Here is a 27,186-nt window from a genome sequence, read left to right as displayed (position 1 = left end):
GTAAAATAGACAGCTAGTGGGAAGCAGCAGCATAGCACAGGGAGATCAGCCCAGTGGTGCTTTGTGACCACCTAAAGGGGTGGGATAGGGAGGGTGGGAGGGAGATGCAAGAGAGAGGGGATATGGGGATATATGTATACATATAGCTGATTCACTTTGTTATAAAGCAGAAACTAACACAACATTGTAAAGCAATTACACTCCAATAAAGATGTTTTTTAAAAAAGTTTTATACTGTAAGATTCTGTTTATACAACCTCTCAAAATATAGAGATGGAGAATAGATGAGTTATCAGCAGGGGTTAGAGGTGGGAGGACAGGCTGGGTGTGACAGTAAAGGGGCAGCTGCACTGAGGCCTTTGTGGTGATAGAAGTGTTTTCTATCTTGATTTTGGTGTCGGTTACAGGAATCTACACTTGGTATAAAATGACACAGACCTACACACACACATATCACACACATAGAAAATTCCTGGTTTTGTATCGTACCATAGTTAAATAAGATGTAATCAACTGGAGAAACCAGACGAAGGGTGCACTGGACCTCTCTGTACTATCTGTGTAATTTCCTAGGCGCTGTAATTAATTTTTTAATACAGAAAAATAATTAAAAATAAATCTTATTTTGCCTTGGCTAGCCCAAGGAGAAAGAGGAGAAACCGTGAGACTGTGGAAAACCCCAATACTCAATTTTACACATAAGCATGATCTGGGGCACGAGAAAGGGGCTCGGTGGCAGAAACTGGGGAGCCCGGGAGGAGTTTCCCTTGCGCAGAGGGTGCGGAGGCGGGGTCCCCGCTGCTGCAGCCGGAAGTGAGGGGCGCGCAGCGAGCTCCAGACCCACCCTCCGCCGCCCACGGAGGCGGTGCGGTGTCTTCACCGCGTGGCCAGAAGGCTGGGGAGTGAGAAGCGCGGGCACTGTCGCTCCGGCATTCCCGACGGCCACAGCGCCGGGCTTCAGAGAAGAGAATTAGAACTTTGAACTACGAACATTTTTGGTCAACGGGATCGTCTCCCTCGCTTTGGCTTCCCGCCTGTTGATTGTGAGTTAGAACCCTGCACTGCTTTCCTTCTCCAGAAACTCTCGAGGTGCTGGCGCGAGCCCTCTCGTGCTCCCGAGTCCAGAGCGGAGGCTGCCCCGGCCTGCAGGGGGAGGGAGGCGGCCGCCGCGCGGGTCCCCCGGTAGCCCGCGCCCCGCCGCGCGGGAGTCCGAGCCCCGGGAGGTGGGGCACGCGGGGCGCGCTCAGCATGAAGTCGCTCAACATCACCCGGAGCGGTTCCCCCGGCTGCTGCGGAACCACAACCCGACATGGGAGCAGTTCATCGCGCTGTACAGGCTGCGGCCGCTGGTCTACACCCCGCAGCTGCCTGGGCGCGCCAAGCTGGCCTTCGTGCTCACCGGCGTGCTCATCTTCGCCCTGGCGCTCTTTGGCAACGCGCTGGTGGTCTACGTGGTGACCCTCAGCGAGGCCATGCGCACCGTCACCAACATCTTCACCTGTTCCTTGGTGCTCAGTGACCTGCCCATCGCCGCCTTCTGCATCCCGGTCACTATGCTCGAGAACATCTTCAACAACTGGCTGGGGGGTGAGTCCGCGCGCTTTCCTTGGCCCCTGATCCCCAGCCTTCCAGGGGACCCCCTCCCCAACACACACTCTACTCTTCTGACTTTCTTCCATTTTTCTCTCTACCAAATGAATCCAGTGCCCTTTCTTAGAACTTCCTCACCTGCCCTCACTTGGAGATAAGTTTTTGCTCCTTTTGATTCCGTTCCAGCATTTTTCTCCGTGTCGCTTAGAGACAAGTTAGGGAAATGCTTAGGAGAGTCTCACCGCAGTGGGGTGGGAAGCGGCACCAGTTAGTTCAGCTCCCTTTCCCACAATTACCAAGATTTTTTCCTATTTTTAAAATAAAAGTAAGATAAAATATTTCAAATAATAAAAACCCCAACATCCCCTCATTCCTCTAACCTCCAGACTCACTCCCCAGTTGCCCGTGGGGCTTCCAGGCAGATACCTGTACTGCAAGTATATATATGGACTTAAAACTTTAAAACAAATATAATGCATTTGCAGAAAAAAAATCTAGTCCTTTTTTTAAAAAAATACATGAACAGAGTCACACTTGGAGAAGGAACACAGAAAATATATGTCCTCTTGACTGATAAAGGAAGAGGGATTAATTTCTCTTCCTTAGAATGGGAGCAGAAATGGCAGAGAACCATTTGGAGCTATTGTTGGGAGCAGTGTGTGGGAAAAAATAAGACACTGCACTTCTCCAAATGATGCAGTCTTTCCAAAGAGACATGACTAGAGAGCATGTTTTGTAACCCATAAATAGTAGTGGGTTGTATTCTCACCAGTGCTTATGGAGTGCCTTGGGGACGAGGAAACATTGATTGTACCTGTGTTTTCATGGGTGGATGTACTCTTGTGACCATCTCAAAATTCTTAGAAAGTGATTGGAAATATAGGGAGAATGTGAGAGAAATGAATCATTGTGTTTCAAACTCTGCTATTTCCACCCCTTCCTTAGCTAATTCCTTTTATTCTCATGGCGGGTGTTTCTTTCATCCTACAATTACCAACTTGAGATCCTCAATTTAAGTCTCTGCCATTGTTTTTTTTTTTCATTAATTTGCACCAGGTTTATTGTTAGTGGATCAGGTTGCTAAAATCTTTGATTCCCATCCCATCTACGATATATATATTTCCCCCAATACACTAAACATTAGAGTACATAGTATTAGCTTGAAAGTGACACATAATGCAGAGTCATAAATTGATTTATGGATTATTGACTTTTTTAGGCACTCTGATGAAATCATTATACTTGGGCATTTTAAAGTTGCCCTGTGCAACTAACACCACAGAACTAATGGAAAAACTTTTGACTGGTACATATGGCTTATTTTTTGAGAAAAAGGCACAGGAGCTTTCCCTTTAATTAAAGCAACTCTATACGTGTCCCCCTTTTTTTCTCTTCTTGGAAAAAGGTATATAGCAACAAAAAAATTTGTTTAAAAAAGGAAGAACTGGGGGAGAAAAGCACCCACATTTTTCTATTATTGTCAGAAACTCTTGACTTACAGATGTTACTGACAGATGGGAAGCTGACTATATGAGAATGGGATTTGATTATCTTCCACTGAAAACCTGAAGGAAATCTAACAGAAAAACAATTGTTAAGTGAGAGACATAAGAGCCAAAATAATATACTGAGCTATTTGGTTTTGGCATGGCTTTTATACATCTTTTCAACATGTTTCAGTTCTAGGTAGTGGCAATGTAGAATGTTGTCGACAACTGAAGTTCCTGATGTAAAGAGGTAAATAAAAAAGGGCTGCTTCACTGGTAACTAGAAGATATCTTATTCTAGGACAAAGAGTACTTGTTCCTTTTAATTTGAAATTCTGTGGAGGAAGGAGAGGCTGCTGCTTGTCTAAAACAGTTCCTCCAGCACAAGTTATTAGGTCAAGTGGTCATAGGACCTGCTTGTGGCTCAGTTACCTTGGTAACAAAAATATTTGAGTTAGGAAATAATGCTTCCTAGGAGTAAAAGAGAATGTCTTCAATAAATTGTGTACTTTTCTTTCTATTTAGAGTCTAGGCCATGGGCCTGCAGCATGAGCATCACCTGGAACCTTGTTAGAAATGCAGTCTCAGTCCCCATTCCAGACCTATTGAATCAGAATCTGCATTTTAACAAAATTCCCCATGTGGTCCAAATTCACAAGGAAGTTTGAGATCCATTGGTCTCTAATACACCATTGCTGTGTTCCACTTTAGGGACAGGTTATTTTGACCAATGGTAATAGGCCACCACTGAACACTTTTGTTAGCAAATAGACAGGCTAAATATTTCTCTCTGATTGTCTGTTATACCATAGAGGCCGTTACTACAATAACTAGGACTTTTGCCATTAGAGCTTATTTTTCCAAGTCATAATTATACCAAGGAGGGTGTGGAATTTAATACACAATCAACTTTATTTGTCTGCCTGATTTGTTGATGACCAAAATCCAGCTGAACCAAATTAAATGGGCAAAAATTTCCTCAAAGTAAATAAGCTATTATGAAGCTGTTTACTCCGGTTTCCGGAAACTACAATTTTCCTTAATAAATCTCTAGGTTATTGGGTGCTTTTTCTCCTTTCTGTAGCCTATACCTGCATTTTCAGAGTGAAATCTATGGGATGTTATTGACAAAGTACATTCTTTGCATAGACTTTGATATAATTTTTTTATTTGTTCATTTATTCATTCATTTACTGATTCAACTATTTATGAATGCCTAATATATGCTAGTCGTTATGCTGAACTCAAATACAAGGGTGAATAGTACACAATATATGTCGTGTAAAGATTTTGAGGAAAGACAGCAGTTTTCCTGGAGAATGTGAGTAGTTCTGTATGCCTGGAGTTTAGCATTCCAAGGGGAAGTGGTGAGAGATGAAGCTGGAGAGAAAAGAAGAGAAATCATGAAGAGCCTTCTAGTGCTATGTTAAGGAGTTTGAATTTTATTCTGAAGCAGATGCATCACTAATCTGAAGCAGCGAATTTCAAACTAGGAGTTGCAACCTATTAATTAGTCATAAGTCATTGGGTGAGTCAGGATTAGCAATTTAAAAAAAATGATATATATTACAATAGAGAATTTCAAAGAGCATTTACATAGTAAAAGTTTGGTTGTGTGTGTATATATATGTCTATACATATATGTATCCACACATGCAATAAGAAATATCTTTAAATTACGTGTGTGTGTATGTGTGTGTAATGTAAAGGTATTTCCTATTGTGGGTCATGGTTAAAACCACTAGTATAAAGGGAGTCAAGTTAGAGCAAGTATGGTTGACCATAAGCAAATTAAACCCATCAGAACTCAGCAGCCATGGTTATGTTCCATTGCTACCCTGTGGCAGTACTTTGTTACAGCCAACTCTCTGAATTCGATTACTAAAGTGGTAGAATTGATGATGCAATTTTAAGGAACACAGATAATTAAAAAAATGATTTACCTGTGGTTGGTTGCTAATAAAGCAGAAGTTTTTATTCATCTTGGAATGTGTGGGTGTGGATGAGACTGTGACAAAGGCAGACTGTTTAGACGAGATTATACCAAAAGGTGCAACTCAGGGTGAGTGGAAGAACGGCTATACACATGTTTTTTGCCTAAGGCCACCTAGCCCTCTATTTTTATTACTGCAGTAAAATCAGAGCTGTTCCTGAAAAATATGTGGTGTAGTCTCTCAGAATAATATGTTTTAATCCTCGAACTGTGTTAAGTGTAGAGATTACAAAATTGTAGGAGACCCACTACTCAAATAAATTTTAGAAAAATGTTATCCCGACAAGATTTGCAAAGTGGTGTTCAGAAAAACAGGGTGGGAAGGAAGCAGGGAAATGTGAAAGATAAAGAGATGAGATGTAGAAAAGAAGGAAAACAGTGATAATCAGCTGTCTGCCAAGTCAATATAGAGACAGGTAGAGAATAGAGTTATACTAATTTGGCAAGTAGAAACATAATTTAAAAGAAATAGGATTGATGCTTCCAAACCATTGAATACCCTAAATACTTACTTATTTTATAAGGCCTCTTCTCCACACTAATTATGGAAAACCTGTGGTTTGGGGACTGTTTTTCACAGTGGCTGAGAGCATAGACTCTGGAGCCATCATTTTATGGGATATAGGAACAACCTTGGGTAAGTTGCTTATTTCTCATCTCTTTCTACAGATGGAAGTCATAACAATACATATTTTTTGGTGTTGCTGCCAAGAAGATTTTATAAGTTTATGGAGTTAATGCTGATTAGAACACGGTAAATGGTAAAAAGTGTTCTAGATTGGAAGTTAGTCTTTTAACTTTGAATGTTATCATCATTGTGGCTCAGTCAGGACAAAGGACACTTCTGGCAGGTATAAGGCATAAACAGGGACAAAAGAAAAGAGACAGCAGAGGAGAGCAGAGATAGACTTTCATGATGTTGCAGAACCACAGAAGTCAATGAGAGCAGCGCAGGGGAAGAGATGAAAGATAAGCATATTTATTAGTCAGAGTTCTCCCGGGAAAGAGAACCAGTAGTATGTGTGTATATGTAGGATGTGCTGTGAAGAATTGGCTCACACAATTATGGAGGCTGAGAAGTCCCACAGTCTGTTGTCTGCAAACTGGAGACCCCGGATAGCAGGTGGCAGTGGTAGTTCGAAAGCCTGAGAGTCAAAGAACCAACGTTGTAGATTCCAGTCTGAGTCTGAAGGCCTGAAAAATAGGGGCCTCAAGGGCTGGAGAAGATCAGTGTCTCAGCTCAAAGCAGTCAGGCAGAGAGAAAATTCCCACCTTCCTCCACCCTTTTGTTCTATTTGGGCTCTCAACAGATTAGGTGATGCCCACCCACACTGGGAAGGACCACCTGCTTTACTCAGTTCACCAATTCAAATACTAATCTCCTCTGGAAACACCCTTACAGAAAAAACCAGAAGTAATGTTTAACCAGACATCTGGGCACCCCATTATCAATACAAGTTGACATAAAATTAGCTATCACAGAGTATTGAGAAGAGTTCCCTGTGCTATACAGTAGGTCCATGTGGAGTGATGGGATGTTAACTACATTTATTGTGGTAATCCTTTTGTAATATATACTTGTATCAAGTCATATTTTACACCTTAAACTAATACAAGGTTATATGTCAGTTATATCTCAATAAAACTGGAAAAAAGAAGAAAAAAATTAACTATCATAAGAAGTCATATCTAAAACACAAACTTTCTTTTACAACTAGTCTGTTCAGGAATAGTGTTTTAGATACACAGAGAGAAAGAACAGAGAAGAAGAAAACAAAACCAAAAAAAAAAAAGAAGTCATAAAACATATATAAGTGGCATTCTTTTTAGTTATCATTTCTTTGAACATAATTAGCTATCCAATGGTATGCTAGAGCTAATTTGTACCAACTCATGATAACCAACTGTGTATACATCTATTCCAGGCTCCACACTTTTTGATATCCTTTTGGTAGTTTGGGATTGGCAATGGTGACCATATTTATACCAGGGAAATTAGCAAACAATTAATGATCAGAAACTTTTTTTTAACCTGGGGAGCTGGTTGTTAACATTTATTGGCACACCACTACTTGTATCCCTTGTAATGTACATGATAATCAATCATCAACATTCTAGGTATTACTCACCACCATTGCTTTAATGTATATTGTCATTTTCTCAATCAACTTTAATCCAGCATTTTACTTTTGTTTTTTTAAACTTTATCCTTGTCTGTATTCAAACAGAATTTCTTGGAATACTGCTTTGTAATTATATATTTATTTGTGGGATATTGTTTAATGCCTGCTCTCCTTCCATGAAGAACAGCTGGGAGTGTTTATGTTTTGTCTTGGTCTGTAGTCAGAGCCTTCAGTAGTATATGATCCATAGGTGAGTGAAGGAACAAATGAATGAATGAGAAGACAGAATATAGAATGAAGAATTAGTGTGATAGACTAAGATATCCTCCCAAGCCCTCCCCAACCCCCCACAGTTGGAAGCAATGTTAGAAAGTAGACCCTGAAGAGAAGGCTCACTCTCAAATCCATTCTCTCACCCAGTGGTTCTCAAACTTTGCTGCATATTAAAATTACCTGGGTACTTTTTAAAACCCTAAGGCCCCACTCACTCCCCACAATTCAGAATCTCTCAGAGTGAGATCTAGGTATCAATTTCTTTTAAAGATCCTCAGCTTATTACAACATGTAGCCAGGTTTGAGAACCAGTGCTTTCTAGGGCTTGGAATCTGGGGTAGGTCTTGGAATTCCCAGTGTACACATCTCTGTTGTTGGGAAAGGTGTCTGAATATCCACCTAGGAGTAACTGCTGAGAATTGTAACTGATGGTTACTGCTTCCATCTTCAGATGTGTCTGGTCTAAAGTTTTAGTTATGGCTTGAAACAAGCAAAGATAAGTTCCCATTTCACCTTCTCCATCTTGCAAAAAACGTTTGTAGACTTCTCTTTCACCTTCCATCCTACAACTCTCTCTCATTCTTGCCTTTGTGCTCTCTTTTGGGATCTCAGGTTCATAGCGTTGAGTTAATAATATGATATTATTATCATTCTGGACAATAACCTTCTCTTGTTTTATTATGTTTATATTCATTTTTCCCTTAAATCCCCATTCCCTGCTATAATTCATCTCCCCCTGAAAAGGTGGCTACAATAATATGTTTGATATGTACCTTTAAATTTGTTTGTATTCTTCTTACATATGTTGCATAAATATGCATTGTTACTTTGCTCAGTGCTGTTTCCAACATCTGTCCATGTTGCTATGTTTATCTAATGCTTTCATTTTTATTTATTTTTGTTAATGCTTTTATTTTTAACAGATAATTTATGTATTTAGAGTCCACCTTTGTATGTGATACAAGATAGGCATATTGGTTTATTTTTCTCCATGTAGAGAGGTAGTCTTTTTTACACTTCTTATAAACAACTTATAATTTCTCCATTGATTTGTGGTGCCATGTTAATTATAAATCCATTTTCCATCTTCCTTTCTGTCTATTTTGAAACATTGTTTAGTTGTCTAAGTCCACACCAGTGCTATAGTGTTTATTGCAAAGGCTTTTTAGCATATCTAAATATTGCTTGGGAAAGTCCCCCATTTCTTTGACCTTCTCTTTCAGAGTTGATTTAGTTATGTATGGACCTTTAGTTTTCCATAAGCATTTAAAAATAAGTTTGTCCCCCTGGAATTTTGATTGGTATTGTATTCAATTTATATGCTGTTTTGGAGATAACTGACATTTTAATGATAAGTCACTGTGCAATATTGTCATGTTAATTCTATGTGATAAGACAGAACAGTGGTCCTTCAAAGATGTCCATAACCTAATCCTTACAACCTCTGACTATGTTGCTTTACATGGCAAAAGAGATTTTGCTGATGTGACTAAATTAAGGATCTGGAGATGGGGAGATCATCCTGTATTATCTGGCTGGACCCTATTAATCGCAAGGGTACTTACAAAGGGAGTCAGGAGTGTCAGAAGCAGAGATGGAAATGTGGCAGTTGTGCCAGAAGTCAGAGTGACTCAGGGCCTTGAGCCAAGGAAGGCAGGCAGTCTCTGGAAACTGGAAAAGGCCAGGAAACAGATTCTTCTCTAGAGCCTTCAGAAGGAATGCAGCTCTGAGACCCATTTTAAACACCTGACTTCCAGAACTATACGATATAAATGTGTGTCCTTTTGAACCACTAAGATTGTAGTAATTTGCTACAGCAGCAGTAGAGAACTAATACAATCACCTTTTACACATAGAATGACTCTATTTAATTAGGTCTTGTTGGATGTTATTCCTTCCAAACAGAAACCTGGTACATTAACGTATTGGGTGGACATGTTCTTCAGGGGAGTTAAGGATCCTTCTTAGCTCTAGGAGTTGGATTTCATTAATGTAGGTCAATATTTTAAATTTCATTCTCCTTGTCAATGAGTTTTAAAATGGGCATGCAGCCCATTTTGGCCATAGAGTCTGAGGTTTTCCTCACTTTCATAAAGGGACTGAGAAAAGTGTATATTTTCCTTTCCAGTCCTAAGAACAAAAGCATGCTGAGGATGAAGTAATCCAAAGGAGAGAATGCCAATCCATGGTGAAATCATTCAGCTGTAGAATTTACTGCCCCATTATTGCTCTACCTCTGGAATCACTTTTATATGAATAGTACATTTCCCTTATTGTTTCAGCCAGTTGAGCTGAATTTTCTTTTATTTGCAGTCCGAAACATCTAATTAATATATGGAACAAACAAATACAAAGAAAATAAAAATTATTTATTCCAAATCTAGATGTAATTATGATGAGAATTTTAGTGTGTTACTAAAATTAGTAACATTTAGTAGTTAGTTTTCTCCTGAATATATTTTTAGCAAAATAGAAACCCTTTAGTGTTTGAGTGTATTTGTGTGTACATGTATATATCACTTGTTTACTGCTTGTTTCAGTTTTCATTTTAAAACGTCCATTGAGAGATGATTTAATAATTTACATTATATTGACATATATTTTACTTAGCCATCCCGCTATTTTTGGCATTAGTTTACACTAATTTGAGGTTATTTTATGTTTGGTGAGCAACTGACTACATAAATTCCATGAATATTTAAAATTTTTTATTAAGCATTTCTGGGGAAGAACACTTTATAATGCATTTTGTTGCCTGATAACCTTCACATTCAAGATTTTTTTCCTAATGGCTAACCTGACCTTCTCCATTTCTTTCCTTGTATACAAAAAAAAGAAAAGAAAGAAAAAATATTATTTGACAGTGAGTTATTTTAAGATTTTTAGCACAATGAAACCACTTTGTTTCTGCTTTATTACCCTGATGTTTAATCTGGGCTTATTTTACTCTATTATTTGAAAGTCTAATTATTGCCATTAGTGGAAAGTGAAAAAACAATTGTTACTTTTCTAAAATGGTATTTGTAGCTATTAGAGTAATGAAAATAAGAAGAGAAATACCAGAAGAGACATAATTTTACTTTGGTGAACTTGTTTTCTGACACAAATATGCACCCAGAAGGTTCTTCTTGTAAAGTAGTTGAAGGAAGCACTCTGAGCAGAACTACAGAGTTAGTATCAGCTTGGCTCCACAGAGAAAAACCTCAGGGTTTTGCAATTTGTATGGTCCCTTGTGGAGGCCCACTCATCCTAAATCAAAATCTTTCTGAGGACAGCTCCAGCCCATGTACACAGAAAAGCCAGAAGTCTTTCATGTTGCCCTATTCTTAAATATGTAAAGGCAATCAACGATTGTTAGGCAGTTGAAGAAAGTTTGCAGAATAAAAGGAAATAATACAAACAAACAGATAAATGAAACTAGAATAAACGGGTGATTTATAGATTTCTTTAGAAAAAATTCTAAGTGGTATTTTCATATCTACAGACATATTCTGAAGCATGTCTCCTCATTTGATATTTTCATAGTGGAATTCTTATTGGTTTTTAAGTCTCAAACTTCTACAATAAATGTATCATTCAATACAACACTTTTAAAGCTGATTTTACATAAGAAAAATTTATGTACCAAAACTTAATAAAACATTTACAACAAAATGATTTATCTATAAATAAAAATTATCCAGCTATATTCCAAATACATTTGGTAGAACATCAAAATCACAAATAGATATTTTGAAAAGCATGCCTAGTGTTCACAATGGGATGTGTGTACTGAATGTTGCTGACACTAAGAGAAGCATCACATCATTTTACACATTCTTTGCGACTGAACCATTCTTTGCAATTGTTACTCTTGAAAGGAAGACTAGCTTTGCAAAGAGGTCAATGAAAAAGATGTTGAAGAATTATTTAAATGTATGATGAGAAATTAGCAAGTACTAAATTTGTTCAGGATATCAGTCTGAAAAATTTAATCACAGTGATAACCAGAAGGTATCCAATTAAACCACTAGACATTGCTTGCTGAAAATTATTTGTGGGCTCTGCTGATACAATGATAATCATTATCTTTGAACTTGGTGGAGATATTACTGCCAGATATCTCTTATATCACCATGCAAATACTTCTATAAACATACTAGAGGAGAGTAAGTAAAGCTATATTCTGTAGTGTTTCATCCTGAAGAGTCAACTGCATCCCTTGAAGATTCATTCAGGAGTCCCTACCTGAGCACAAAAGTGATATAAAAAAAAAAAACCTGACAGCTTCTGAGTTTTATAGTTTGCCTGAAATTGCACCTTTGCAACCCAACTTACTCATGATATCACTTTCCACAGCCAATGACAATGATTACATTTCAGCCCTCCTCGCTTTTCAACTTTCTTCAAGTTTCCAGTCTGTTCCTTTCTTCATGGGTATCAGGTCATCCAAGGTAATTGTCCTGTTTTTGTTGCAAATTATATTTGAATTTTTCTAACATATTTATTAATTTCTGTGTGCTGGTTGCTATGCCTTGTTGGAAAAAAATATTCATGATGCACCATGAAAATGCTGCCTACAGAGCAACATGCACACAAACCATTTGATAAAAACGATTCTAATTGTTCTGGAAATTGGGAGCAATATTTTAAGCATTTTACATACTAAATGATGACTTAACTCTATTTTAGTTACACTTCAGGAATTCTGTTGCGAGTTTGATTTGGCATTTTATTTTATTTTTTTTTTTTATTTTTTTATTTTTTTATTTTTTTTTTTTTTTGCGGTATGCGGGCCTCTCACTGCTGTGGCCTCTCCCGCTGCGGAGCACAGGCTCCGGACGCACAGGCTCAGCGGCCATGGCTCACGGGCCCAGCCGCTCCGCGGCATGTGGGATCCTCCCAGACCGGGGCACGAACCCGCGTCCCCTGCATCAGCAGGCGGACTCTCAACCACTGCGCCACCAGGGAAGCCCTGATTTGGCATTTTAAATGACGGGGAATAGGCTCCTAGTGCACATTTTCATGCAGAATGTCTAATTTTCATGAATGAGTTACTAATGGTAAGTGGGAGATGTCTTGATTTAAGAAGATATTGTCTTCATAAATCAAGATTAAGCGTCTCTGAAAAGAAACATTTTGAGAATAAGAAAAAGTTCTTAAAAGTGAAAATATGATTGCTGAATTTATATATAAATTATAAGAGCTAGAAGATAAAGAGAAGAAGATCTCTGTAATGTGGACCAAAAAAGACAAAGAGAATTTATAAAGCAAAAAATATGTATCAACAAAAAATGTAAACATGAGGGATACAGCCAGGAATTCCAAAATCCGATTAATAAGAGTTCCACCAAAAAAATGCACAAAACACAGAGATAATAAGAGAGTCAGAGGTCTCCAAATTCAAAAGGCACACAAAGAGCAAAAGAATAAAAAATGGCCTAGGCTTCAACTCATATCCCCATTACATTTCAGAAGTACAATTACAAAGAGATCAATAAAAGCTTCCAAATAGTGAACCAGGATACTCATAAGATAGCAAAAATCAGTCGGACGGTATAGATGTGTTAGCACCAAAAGTGGATGCTAGAGGTCAATAAGGCAAGATCTTCAAGATTCCAAAGGAAGATAAAGTTGAACTTAAAGTCAAATTACAGCCACTTTCAGATAAGCAAGAACTTAAGTAGCTTACTTTAAACTCATTAATTTGAAGTACTTACTTGAAAAAGATTCATGCAAAACAAGGGTGAAATACAAGAAATAAGAAGCCATGAAATAAAAGGAACAGTGGAGAAGGAATCCATTCTAAATGAATTTCAAGAACATGGCTATAGAACAATCTTTAAATAAATAAATAAATACAGCCATCAAACTTAGAAGTCAGTAGTCTTCTAGAAGAAAGTCTTAAAAGAACAAATACTAGAATTGATTCCAAGTTGTGTATATGTTATGTGAAAAGTTGAGATGTAATAGTAAAAATAATGATGGTGATGATGATTATGGCAGCAATAAATGTAGCTAACACTCATGAATGCACTTTCACATAGTGCCAGGCTCTGTCCTAAACACATTGCATTTATGATTTCATTTAATCCTCCAAGAGTCCTATGAGACAAGTATTGTTTCATCATCTACATTTTATAGATAAGAAAACCCAAGACACAGTGAAGTAAGGTAATTTTCTCTAGGTCACACAATTAACTAGTGGTTAACCCAAGATCCAAACCCAGGCAGTCTAATTCCAGAGCTTATACTCTAAACTGCTATACTGTGTTGAAGAAGGTACATGTTTCTTCTTCAAGCTGGAAAAAAAGAAATGCAAACTAAAACTCCAGGAAAAAATCAATAAATGAAAATACTCTACAAAAGGTCATGGCCCGGATACAAAGCACATTAAAATATGGCACACTTTAGAGCAATGAGTAAATTCACAAGGATCATGACTATAAATTCAGAGAAAGAGAAATGTATTTGGAACATGTATATTGGTTTTTTAGTTACAATGTTTAAATAGTCATAATAATGAAAATGCTGCTTATAGTTTTAATCTTTTATAATTAAAATGTAGGCCAAGTACAGAAGACTTAACATGGCAATGGAACAGAATGCAAAGCTATCAGTCTTAATAAAGTAAATATAAAGGTATAGCTGATAGAAGTTGGAAGGAAGAAGAGAGGGAGAAAAGGAGGAAGGAGGTGACATGAGGAGGTGAGGTATCACCATCTTACAAAGTGAGGGACAAGATAAACTGTTGGAAGCTGATAGACCAAGGAAAAGGGTGTTAAGTGTATTACTTTATGAGTCAAAGATAGAGGAAACCACATGCAAGAATTTAGGAAACACACTTCTCAAAAGCTTTTCAAAGAAATAATTGAAGAAATTGTTATAACCATAAGAAAAGTAAAAGATGTGGGGAGAAGCAGAGGTGGGAGGTAATAAAAGTGAACTAAAAGCCTATCTATCCTAGAGGAAAGTCAATATAGACCATCTAAAATTAGTAAATCAAGAATATAAAGCAACTTGTTTAGCAATGTGAAGGTACCTGGCAGAAGAATTAAACACAAGTAGATGTCGGGGAGTAGGACAGCATGTGGGAGGGGGTGGGCAGAGACCCATTCTTTTTTATCGTAGCCCTTCTGATTTTGAACGATTTGCTCATAATTCTTTGATTAAAAAGATATTTTTAAAAGGAAGAGACAAGTTTAATTTGTAACTGAAAAGCTGCCCCCCCAAAACATCTCCCAGCCAGATGGTTTCACTGGAGAATGCTGCTAAACATTTAAAGAAGAATTAACACTACTTTTACACAAACTCTTCCAGAAAATAGAAGAGAAGGGAACACTTCCTAAACCACTTCATGAGGCCTCTTTTACTCTGACAAAGTAGACAAAGACAGTACAATAAAAAGAAAATTGCGAACCAATATCTCTCAACTGCAAACTTAGACATAAAAATTCTCAGTATATTAGCAGACGGAATCCAACAATGTATAAAAAGGATTATACACACGATCAAGTGGGATTTATCCTAGGTATGTAAGTCTGACTCAACATTCAAAAATCAATGTAATCCACCAGAGCAACAAGCTAAAGAAGAAAATTCATGTCATAGCAATTGACACACAAATAACATTTGACAAATTCCAACACCCATTCATGATAAAAGTTCTCAGCAAGTTAGTAATAGAGAGGAACTTTCTCAGCTTTATAAAGAGCATGTACAAAAACCTACAGCTAACATCATATTTAAAGGTGAAAGACAGTGCTTTTTTTCTCAAATTGGGAACAGAGCATGGATGTCTGCTCTCACCACTCTTTTGTAGCATAGTGCTTGAAGTTCAAGCCACTGCAAGGAGGCAAAGAAAAGAAATAAAAGATATAAAGTTTGGAAAGGAAAAATAAAACTACCTCTATTTGCAGAAGACATTATTTTCTACATAGAAAATCCCAAGAATCTACAAAATCTCCTAGAATAAGTGAATTCAGCAAAGTCAAAATATATAAGATCAACACACAAAACCCAGTGATATTTTTATATTAACAAGTAACGTGCAGAAAATGAAATGAAAAATACCAAACTATTTATAATTACTCCAAAGAAAGTGAAATACTTAGGTATACAGTAAACAAAACATAGTTTTCTGTTCTATGCGCTGAAAATTACAAAATGCAGATGAAGAAAATCAAAGAATACATAAAGAAATGGTGAGACATGCTGTGTTAATGGATTGGAAGACTCAACATATTAAAGATGCTGGTTCTCCCAAAATTGATCAATAGGTTTAATGTAATTCCTATCAAAATCCCAGCAAGGATTTTTGAAGACATAGACAAGCATATTCAAAACTTTATAATAGGCACAGGGCCTAAAATAGCTAAAATAATCTTGACAAAGAAGTGGGAGGAATTCCTCTGCCTGATATCAAAGCTTCTATGTAGATAAAGTAATCAAAACAGTGTGGTATTGGCAGAGAGATAAACACAGATGAATGAAGCAGAATAGAGAATTTAGAAATGGATCTGCACAATATGCTCAAAGGATTTTTGACAAAGGTGTGATTCAATGGAGGAAGGATTGCCTGTTCCACAAATAGTGCTGGAGCAATTGACATTTATAGGTGAAAATAAGCAAACAAAACAAAAACTTAAATCTCACACTTTATACAAAAATTTATTCAAACTGGATTGTAGACTTAAAAGTAAATGTAAAGCTATGAAACTTTGGGGAAAAAACATAGAAAATTATCAGGGCTGAGCACAGTATTCTTAGAGTTCTTAACTGACACCAAAAGCTCAATGCATAAAGGGAAAAAATTGATAATTTGGACCTCATCAAAATTAAACACTTGCTCTGTTAAAGCCCATGTGGAGAGATGAAAAGACCAGCTACGGACAGGAAGAAAATATGTACAAAGTATATATCTGACAAAAAACTAGTATCTATCAATAGAATATATAAACTCTCAAAACTCAGCAGCGCAAAGACAAACAGTCCAATTCGAAAATGAACAAATCACATGAAGAGAAATTTCATCAAGGAGGATATACAGATGGCAAACGAACACATGAAAAGATGTTCAGCATTGTTAGAAATCAGGGAAACCATGATATCAATACACATCTATCAGAATGGCTAAAAGAGAAAATAGTGACAACACAATGTTGGCAAGGATGTGGAGAAACTGGATCACTTATACATTGCCAGCAGGAATATCCAATGACACAGCCGTTCTGGAAAATAATTTGGCAATTTCTTATAAAACTAAATACGCAATTACCATGCAGCCAGGGAATTCCATTCTTGCGTATTTATCCCAGAAAAATTAAAGGTTGTGTTCACACCAAAACCTATATGTTAATATTCATAACTGCTTTTTTGGTAAGAGTCAAAAACTGGAATACCCCAGATAGTCTTCAGTGGATGAATGATTAACCAAACTGTGGTACATATATTCTGTGGAGTATTAGTCAGCAATACAAAGGAACAAACTGCTGATAAATGCAACAACTTGGATGCATGTCCAGGGAACTGTGCTAAAAGAAAAGAGCCAGGCTCTAGGCGCACGGGCTTCAGTAGTTGTGGCACACAGGCTCAGTAGTTGTGGTGCATGGGCTTAGTTGTTCCATGGCATGTGGGATCTTCCCAGATCAGGGATGGAGCCCGTGTCCCCTGCATTGGCAGGCAGATTCTTAACCACTGCACCACCAGGGAAGCCACTGTAATGAGAAGCCTGCACACCACATGAAGAGTAGCCCCTGCTCGCCGCAACTAGAGAAAGCCCGCGCCCAGCAATGAAGACCCAATGCAGCCAAAAATAAATAAATAAATAAGTTTAAATAAAAAAAGAAAAGAGCCTATCCCAAAAGGTTATTTACTATATTGCTCAATTTATATACCATTTTTGAAATGAGAAAATTTTAGAAATGGAAAACAGACTAGTGGTTGCCAGTGGTTAGGGGCAGGGAGGGGCAGAGGTGGGAGGGGCATATGGGTGTGGTTATAAAAGGGCAACAGGAGGGATTTTTGTGGTGTTGGAAGTGTTCAGCATCTTGGCTATGATGGCAGATACTTGAACCTATTAATAAAATCTATAGAATACACGCACACTGAAATGAGTACAGGTAAAGTTGGAAAATATGAATAAAATCAGTGGATTGTATTAACGTCAATATCTTGGTTGTAATAGTTTACTGTAGTTTTACAAAATGTTACCATTGGGGGAAACTGGGCAAAGTATACAAGGGATCTTTCTGTATTATTTCTTACAACTGCATGTGAATCTATAATTATCTCATAAAATTTTCAATTGATAAAGAGAAAGAAAAAATGAGAGGTCAGGAGGGTATAGCCCTCATGAATGGGATTTGTCTTCTTGTAAAGGAGATGCCACAGAGCTCTCTCACCCTTTCTGCCAAGTGAGAATACAGTGAGAAGTCTGCAACCCGGAAGAGGGTCCTCACCAAACGATGCTGGCACTCTGACCTCGGGCTTCCAACTCCCAGAACCATGAGAAATAAATCTCTGTTGTTTATAAGTCACCCCATCCATGGCACGTTGTTATAGCAGCCCAGATGGACATGCCTCCTCTCAGAGCCAGCTGGGCAGCTTCCATCTCCTTCCCTAAGTCTAAAAAGAATTCTGGAGAAAAATGGCTCATCTTCTTTGCTGTCAGTTTCCTCTTGCAGTCTCTCTACTGAGTCTTCTTCTTGGCACTTGGAAACTGTAAGAATCTTCTCCCTGTCCCTCCACTCTGCAGGAGTTAAGGTTCCTTCTGGCTTTCCTCCTCCTAGCCTTCCTCTTTGCCTGGAGCCAGGGTTTCCTTTCCCTGGGCTAAGTTCTTCCCTCTTTTCTGCTACTCAAATGCAGCATTATTGCAAAGTTCACAAGTCATAGGATAATTACTAGATTGCTTTGTAAAGGTCTTAATGCTAAATAGCAATACAGTTGACCCGTGATGAACACAGATTTGAACTGCAAGGGTCCGCTTATATGCCAATTTTTTCAATAGTAAATACTACAGTACTGTACGATCCAAGGTTGTTTGAATCCTTGGATATGGAAGGAAGACTGTGAAATTATACTGATTTCGACTGTGCCCCAGTCGGTGCCCCTACCCCCCACGTTGTTCAAGGGTCAACTGTAATTATCAGGAGGGCTGAAATTCTAGGAGAGATGGGCCGCACATCTGTTTTAAAATATTTAGCAACAATGGTTCTCCTCTTCAGTCTGTATGGTTTACATTGGCAGATTATTCCAGTCCACTTTGGGATTTTATAACTTCATCTTTAAAATTGTGGATGATTTATATGCTGGAACCCCATTAAATTAAACTATAAATTAAACTATAAAGTTGAAGCAGGGCTGGAGCTTAGAGCCCCCTCTCCCTTCTTGGCAGTTCCCACAGCATCCCTGCAGGAACACAGGGCTCCATGGAACGCTGATGGAAACCCTCAGCCTGATTCATCTCTGGGAGGACCTTCCTGCTGGGGAATTCCATGGTTCTGTTCCTCTGTGGTTCTCAGCCACAGTTTGTATAACAATTCTCACTTTGACTATATTTAGTTTGTTCCCCACTCTCCTACTGTAGGATGTGGTTGAGGGAAATGAGGTAGGATTCAGGATTTGGTAAATTTGCTCATTAGCAGCTAGCTGCTTAAGAAACCTGCTAGAGGGACTTGCCCGCTGGAACAGCGGTTAAGAATCTGCCTGCCATTGCAGGGGACATGGGTTCGATCCCTGGTCCAGGAAGATTCCACATGCTGCGGAACAACTAAGCCCATGCACCACAACGACTGAGCCTGTGCTCTAGAGTCCGCGAGCCACAGCTACTGAGCCTGTGTGCCACAATTACTGAAGCCCGCGCGCCTAGAGCCTGTGCTCTGTGGCTTCACCACAATGAGAAGCCTGCACACCGCAACGAAGAGTAGCCCCCCCTCACCGCAACTAGAGAAAGCTCATGCAGCCAAAAATAAAATTAATTAATTAATTTAAAAAAAGGAAACGTGCTAGAAAAAACTAGAAACTTACAGGCCATATTGGGACAGGGTGTATCAATTGTTTGAATATGGCTTAATTTTCTTGTACAGGAAATTAAGGAAATTATATGCTAGATTGTTTATAATATGTTAGACCATTGTTTCAATAATGGTTGTATAAAGTAATCTTTCCTTTAAAACTGCAAATGTCTGTTCACTTTGTTTATTACCAACCTTGGAACAAATTATTCACAGACTAGTTATCATCATTAGATACCTTCATGCAAACATAGCTCATTATACCATTTTCTAAATTAATAAAAGAATGCTTTTCAATCTTTTCTAAGTATGAATACTTGTTCTTTTCACTCTGTCCTCTTCACTTGGATCCTTTTTAAAGGCAGTATTACCCAAGAGTGAAAACAAATACTGGCCAAATTGTTTTCAATTTCCAAACATCATTTTTAGAAATAATGAGATCTTGTTTCTATCTGAACCATTGAGACCTGCTCTGCATATGCTGGGAGGTGGAGATGGGCTTGGTAGATAGGGGAGTGGACACCATTCATGTCCAGAGCAAAGAGTTCATGTTCTGGAAAATAAAGTAATATAAATAAGTTATGGTGGGAAATAGAAGGCAATAAATATTTAATGAAAGCATTTGTTCCTAACCCAGTAGGCAAAGGAGAATTATTGTAATTTCTTACCTGAGGGTCTGACGTAGTAGAAATGGAAGCAGCAATGGAGGCAAACTGTAATAGTAGGATTTGGACTGTGTTATCTCAGCATTAACACACACACAGAAAGAACATTGACCAGAGTATTCTACATGTTAGGAAATCTACCTTCCAGAGAAAAAGTAATAAAAGAGAAGTAAAGTAAGTTTACTTGGTTTACAAGCAACAGTGGATAGCTAAGTAGCTTAAGAGGAGGGGATATACTGGAAAGATGCTGGAGGTTCACAGGATCAGTGTGAAGCTGGAGGAAAGGGCCTGCAAGAGGCAGGGACCAAGGATGCAGAGAGGTTAGCAGCCGTAACTAAGCAGTGGTCTGTTCACGCTCATGATCTGGTGAGCACGGGGCCGCACTAGCTCAAATCTCCCCCTTCCATCTTCATTGCACTCTGTCAACAGATTAAAAGAATTGAGGTAAATTTGGCACATTTGGAGCTGATAGAGTCTTTGAGAGAAGCCATCCTGTGTTTGCCTTGTCTTCCCTAATAGGGCCTCTTCCCTAACCTGCCCACATAGGGGAGAGTTCATGCACCAGAGGGAATTACGCTTCTAGTAGCAAATGAAGTTGGATGCTGGCAATCAAAATATGAGAAATAGGGACTTCCCTGGTGGTCCAGTGGTTAGGACTCGGCGTTTTCACTGCCGAGACCTGGGGTCGATCCCTGGTAGGGGAACTAAGATCCCACCAGCCACATGGTTTGGCCAAAAGAAAGAAAGAGATAATCATAGTTCAGATTTTTTTTTAAAAAATTATGAGAAATAACCATTCCAGGCAGGCTCTAAGAAACACATCTCCTACATTAATATCAGATAATCCCATAAGGAAAAAAGGGAGGGACATCCCAAGAAAACAGTGCCCTACACAGGAAATTCTAAGATTATTATCCCAGTTTAAAATTGCCATTTGTGGGAAGAAATGTCACAAAGGACACATTCTTGCAAAATAACTGAGACCTATTCAGTTCACATTGGGAAGTCTAATGTGTAGAGCTAGCTGACTGTAGAGTCATCAGAGAGATTCATCAGCAAAACAAGAAGCTGAAAAAGAAAGGGAAGGTCATTCATAGAAATTTAACAAAGGGCAGAGAAAAGTCAAAGCTCTTTAATGCCTATTTTGCTTAGTCTTCTAGATCTTGAAAAGTGACCTCCAAATTAAATTAAAAAGGGCAAAACAAAGACGGTTAAAATGAAAATAAAGATCCAGTATAAGTGAATAGATAGCAAAAGAGTGTCTACCCATTTTTTAAAGAACTCAAATCTTCAGCATAGATAAATTACATGCCACAACACTGAAGACACTTGGAGATGTGATAAAAAAAAACAGTAATTTCTTAGAAAGTTGGTTGGAGAAATGTCAGAAGTAATGAGTTGGGCAAATGCTGTCTAGATTCATGAAAAGAGTAAGATAACAGATTATGGAACTCCTCTGGGTGCAAAATCCTCAAGTGAATTATTAAACAGATGATTTGTGAGCATTAGACAAGAAAACTGCCACGTAGCGTGGATGTGTGGAGATAAGTGAGGGTGAGGCAGTGGGAAGAGGTAGAGTTGGAAAACGTGGGCTCACGTATTCGTCTTGTAACTAAACAGCTGTGTGGACGTGAGCAAATCACTTAACTCCTTTGAGATGCAGTATATTTATCTGGGAAATAGGCTATGGAACTAGATGTTCTTTAATGGGCAGTTTAGCCACAAAGAATCTATCAGCTCCATATGTACCGAATTTACCTCAATTCTTTTAATCAGGCTGCCATTTATTAAAGAACATTCCTGTACTGGATGCTTATGTCATTTTATTGGTCCTATGACAGGTGGGTATTATTAATCCCTTTTTACAAATGATGAATTGGAAGTTCAGAGTGGCTAACTAATAGATTAGGTGAATCAAGATCAGAGTGTATCCTGATATCAGGGAATCAGCTGATAAATTTTCCATGCTACTGTGATGGACAAGTTGAATAGATTTAGGATGGATAGCATTACAATGAGATAATACTACAATAAACATTACAGTAATAATTTTTGTTTGGGTAGTTATACCTAAAATTTGTTGATAATGGATCCATATCCATTTCATGGGAAGTTTCTTCTGGTATTTCTTTAACTTTGGCCTGTCCAACTTTTGTGTTTGTATAAACAATTTGGCTGAAAGAATCAAAGAAATTCTAGTCAAATTTTCAAAAAAAAAGAGCAGGAGAAATATCCAGATTAATAATTTATTCATATATTCATTTATTCAAGTGTCACATTCAAAACAGGATTTGAGGTAAGTTAATTCATTCACAGTATGATCAGTATTCAAGCAGTGAACTATACTAATACTGAAAGTAAATTCCTTCACTTAGCATCAAAACTATCTTGTTGGGAAGGAAGGGCCTTAACTTTGAAAAGGCTTGGAATTTGGGGAACTGGAACAGAGGTTAGGAGTGTGTGGGATGGGCTCTTAGGTAGCCATTTGGAGCTTCCGAGAAGGATTGGAATGGAATTATCTTGAGTGATATCTAAGTCATTTCTTTTCCTAAGTCATATGATGAGAAGGGAATCTTGAGTTAACAGAAATTTTCTGTTAAATGGACCCAATTCATTTCAGGTTGATTTCAGGTTAAACAGAAACCAACCATTTGAAAATTCTAGCACAAAAGGCTGTTGTTTATTTCAGTTACACTCACAGAAGGGGATGTTCAGACCCAGGAAAGCAGTACAGCCCTACAATTTCTGCCTTGGAAGGCCACATTCTAAGCACAGTGGGTTCCCTTCTGGGCCACATAGTCACAAACTGGAGAAAATTCAATGGAAGGTGTCCAGGGAGTTGAAACATCTGAAAAACATGTCATGAGGAATAGCTGGGCCAACTAGAAAAGACTCAGGAGTGACATGAAAGTGTCTTTTATGATGAAATATCTATTTAGGTCTTCCACCTTTTTTTTTTTTTTTTTGTGGTACGCGGGCCTCTCACTGTTGTGGCCTCTCCCATTGCGGAGCACAGGCTCCGGACACGCAGGCTCAGCGGCCATGGCTCACGGGCCCAGGCGCTCTGCGGCACGTGGGATCTTCCCGGACAGGGGCACGAACCTGTGTCCCCTGCATCGGCAGGCGGAGTCTCAACCACTGCGCCACCAGGGAAGCCCTGCTTTGTGTTCTTTTGATGCTGCCTCTGGCTCTTCTAACTGAATTATGTTTATTTTAAAGATTAAGTATAACTTCTTATATGAAAAAGAACACATCTGCTGCTTGGAAGAGTGGACCAGCCCTGGGCACCAGAAAATCTATACTACCTTCATCCTTGTCATCCTCTTCCTCCTGCCTCTTATGGTGATGCTTATCCTGTACAGTAAGATCGGCTATGAACTTTGGATAAAGAAAAGAGTGGGGGATGGCTCAATGCTTCAAACTATTCATGGAAAAGAAATGTCAAAAATTGCCAGGTCTGTTTAATGGAATATTCACCTCTGTTTAAAATATTTTTAGTTTGACATATATACACAAATATGTATAAAATAGATAACTAATAAGAACCTGCTGTATTAAAAAATATATATATCTTTAATTAGTTGTGCTGAAAGAGACCATTGCCAGAGATCTCAGAATTCCTGGGTAATTTAGTCAAAGTGTCATTTGTAATTCACGTTTAGCACATGGACTGACTTTAAACTTTTGAGATTTTATGTATGGCAGGAAGAAAGGGTGATTACTAGCTCCCAAATCAAAGGGGAAGTCACTGTTATAAATAGTTACTCGGAATTTTTAAAATCGTTGTATTTTCTTCTGCATGTCAATATGATGCAGTAGGAATTGCTGTGGCACTGTCCTCTCTCTGCCACTCCTCACCAGCCACATGATGTGGATAAGTCTTCTTACTCCCAAGACCCCTGCTTTCCTCATGTGTACCAGGAAGCACGATGATATCCATCCTTACTTCCTCCCACCCAAGGATGATGCTAAAACACGTGAGATGACGTGTATGAAAATCCTTTGGAAATGAGAGTATGTTATTTATTTAAAATTATTATTATTCGGCTTCCCTGGTGGCGAAGTGGTTGAGAGTCCACCTGCCGATGCAGGGGACACGGGTTCGTGCCCCGGTCCGGGAAAATCCCACATGCCGCAGAGCGGCTAGGCCCGTGAGCCATGGCCGCTGAGCCTGCGCGTCTGGAGCCTGTGCTTCACAATGGGAGAGGCCACAACAGTGAGAGGCCCGCGTAATGCAAAAAAATATATATATTATTATTGATATATTTTATTTTTACCTAAAAGCTTTACTTTCTGATCATATTGATTAATAGAAATTTAAAAACACAATTTACTGCTATGATACTCATGGGCCATATGGTTTATTTTATAATCTACACTGAATGGCTATTAAAAACAAAATCTTAGGGGCTTCCCTGGTGGCGCAGTGGTTAAGAATCCGCCTGCCAGTGCAGGGGACATGGGTTCGAGCCCTGGTCCGGGAAGGTCCCACATGCTGTGGAGCAGCTAGGCCCATGCGCCACAACTGCTGAGCCTGCGCTCTAGAGCCCACGAGCCACAACTACTGAAGCCCATGTGCCTAGAGCCCATGCTCCACAACAAGAGAAACCACTGCAATGAAAAACCCGAGCACCTCAATGAAGAATAGCCTGGCTCACAGCAACTAGAGAAAGCCCACGCGCAGCAACAAAGAGCCAACACAACCAAAAATAAATAAATAAAATAAATAAATTTAAAAAAAATCTTAGACGTCTAGTGGTTTGATGAAATTTATCATTTCTACAAGTGTACAGCGACCTCTGGTGTTTATATAAAGAACTCCTCCCTCTCGACGTGCAGGGTGCTGGACTATTCAGCACCTTGGGACATACTGCTGATTTAGCTCTCTCACTTCCTCAGAAGAAAGGACTACTATGCTGAGATAATAAATAATGAATATGACTCTTTGTAAACTTGAAAATGTGTAAATCTCTTGCAGACATTAATCTCCTTTACAGGACTAATGGAGAAAACTCCGTTCGAATCCCTGATTAATCATATTACTTAGTTATGTAACGGAGGATTACCGTTTAATTCTGTCCTGAGGGCTTCCCATATTTTTCTATCACAGGCGTAAGTGTTCTTCAACACAAAATGAATAAGAGCTTTGACACTGAAGTTAGACTGCTTACGTTTAAATCCAAACTAGCCTTTATAGTTTAAATCTTCTGCTAGCCGTCTGACTTTGCAAGTTACTTAACCGTCTCTGTGCCTCACTTTCTGCACCTGTCAAATGACTTTTTGGGACGATTGAGGACATAATCCATGCCAAGCATTGAGCACGGTGCTAGACCCACAATGAGCACATATCTTTAGAATGTTCACATTATGAGAAATATAGGGATGTGGGTAATGGAAATGGGAAAAGATGAAGAACAGCTCATAATCTGTCATGAGCTTCATTAACATTTGAAAAATATCATTGAGAGGTCTAGACTTTAATTTTAATAGCTTTGCTGTCAGCTTGACACATCTGCCAAGGAGAAGTTAACTAATGCAATATATCTCTGTGGGTCCAGGAAGAAGAAGTGAGCTGTTGTCATGATAGTGACAGTGGTGGCTCTCTTTGCTGTGTGCTGGGTACCTTTCCACGTTGTTCACATGATGACTGAATACAGTGAGTGTTTGTCATTCTCATTTGATGGAAGTTCTAGTTCATTTCCTGCTAGAATGGAAAATGAATCATTGAAATATGTTGCCATTCACTTGGGTAATCAAATATCAACCTTTTAATAGGTTTCTTTCATGTTTTCAAGATCACTAGATCGTTATGTGGCAGGTAAATATGTATCAGTATCATCAAAGCTTTAATAATTTTAGGGCTTCCCTGGTGGCACAGTGGTTGAGAGTCCGCCTGCCGATGCGGGGCACGCGGGTTCGTGCCCCGGTCCAGGAGGATCCCACATGCCGCGGAGCAGCTGGGCCCGTGAGCCATGGCCGCTGAGCCTGCGCGTCCAGAGCCTGTGCTCCGCAACGTGAGAGGCCACAACAGTGAGAGGCCCGTGTACCGCAAACAAAAAAAAAAAAAAAAAAAAAAAAAGCATTATCAAAAGACCTTGTTTTAATGTATTTAATAAAATGTTAAAAATGATGTATATTGGTGTTTATCAATAGAAACAACTCAGAGATAGAAAAAAAACCTGAGTGCCTACCAATATAGGAATGGCCAAAAAAATTGTTATATCCATATGACCTACATTTTCAAAGAACATCTATTGCCATGTGTGGCTGGTGAAGTAGTGCTAATAAAATGAGAAAACTACACGTTCAGGAATTTCCTCCTAATACTCAACCTGACCCTCTCTACTCCCCACATAGTCTGTAAAAATAAAACTCCTTTCTTTATCACTCCATAAAGAGTTCTTTTCACAATCTCAGCTTACCAAAGTAGCCTTAACATGTTTTTCTGCTTTATTGCTCTAAAATTCAACCTGGATCCATTTAATTTCATTATCTGTAAGGCTAGCAGGCTCTATAAATACAATGTTGAGAAGTTATTACTATGAGTAGAGGTAAAAAAGAAGTTCAGCTACTTTTCAAATATAGTATTTATAGGTCTTATGGGGAGTACAAGAGTCCTTGAAATGTTGAAACAAAAACAGACCCACCTATTAAAAGGTGTAGACTGGCAATATGTTATTCACTGCCAGTGAACTGATTCAACAAATATTTTTGGAGCTCCTACTGTGTGTCAAACCTAGACACCTTTTTTCCATTTCATGGTCAGGAAGATTCTTTCTATTCTGAACCAGATGAGGCTGAAAAGAGTTGGCTGGCAAATGAGAGAATAGGGGAAAGAGTCATAAAAATCAGTTGAATCTATAAGTTTTAAAAACATGCAGAGCTTTACTGGCTTAGATCTCAAGTTCCTTTTCCTCTTGCTCACTAAAATTTTTGTTTTCCAGAACTGTGATTATGATGTTTCTATAAAAGAAAGAAATCAGAAAGAAATGAGATAAAATAACATTAAAATGCTCCTATTTGAATCATCAGAATTATAAGACAATATGAGTAAATGCTACC

General features: G+C 38.6%; 1 protein-coding gene across 1 annotated transcript; it reads left to right on the top strand.

Annotated features, from left to right (window-relative positions):
- Window positions 1–1,248: 1,248 nt before the first annotated feature.
- QRFPR (pyroglutamylated RFamide peptide receptor) lies at window positions 1,249–26,119 on the top strand (the record flags this gene model as incomplete). Its single annotated transcript, XM_081250922.1, is given in 7 exon segments — window positions 1,249–1,264; window positions 1,267–1,587; window positions 11,805–11,899; window positions 23,344–23,579; window positions 25,683–25,692; window positions 25,696–25,780; window positions 25,984–26,119. Coding segments are annotated over 7 exon segments (789 nt in total). The 3' UTR covers window positions 26,010–26,119.
- Between the last annotated feature and the right edge of the window lie 1,067 nt (window positions 26,120–27,186).

This window comes from Mesoplodon bidens, assembly GCF_964165515.1.
Source record: "Mesoplodon bidens genome assembly, chromosome: 1".
Classification (NCBI taxonomy): domain Eukaryota; kingdom Metazoa; phylum Chordata; class Mammalia; order Artiodactyla; family Ziphiidae; genus Mesoplodon; species Mesoplodon bidens.
The sequence above is the reverse complement of the archived record's forward strand: the minus strand, read 5'-3'. Positions and strand labels throughout refer to the sequence as shown.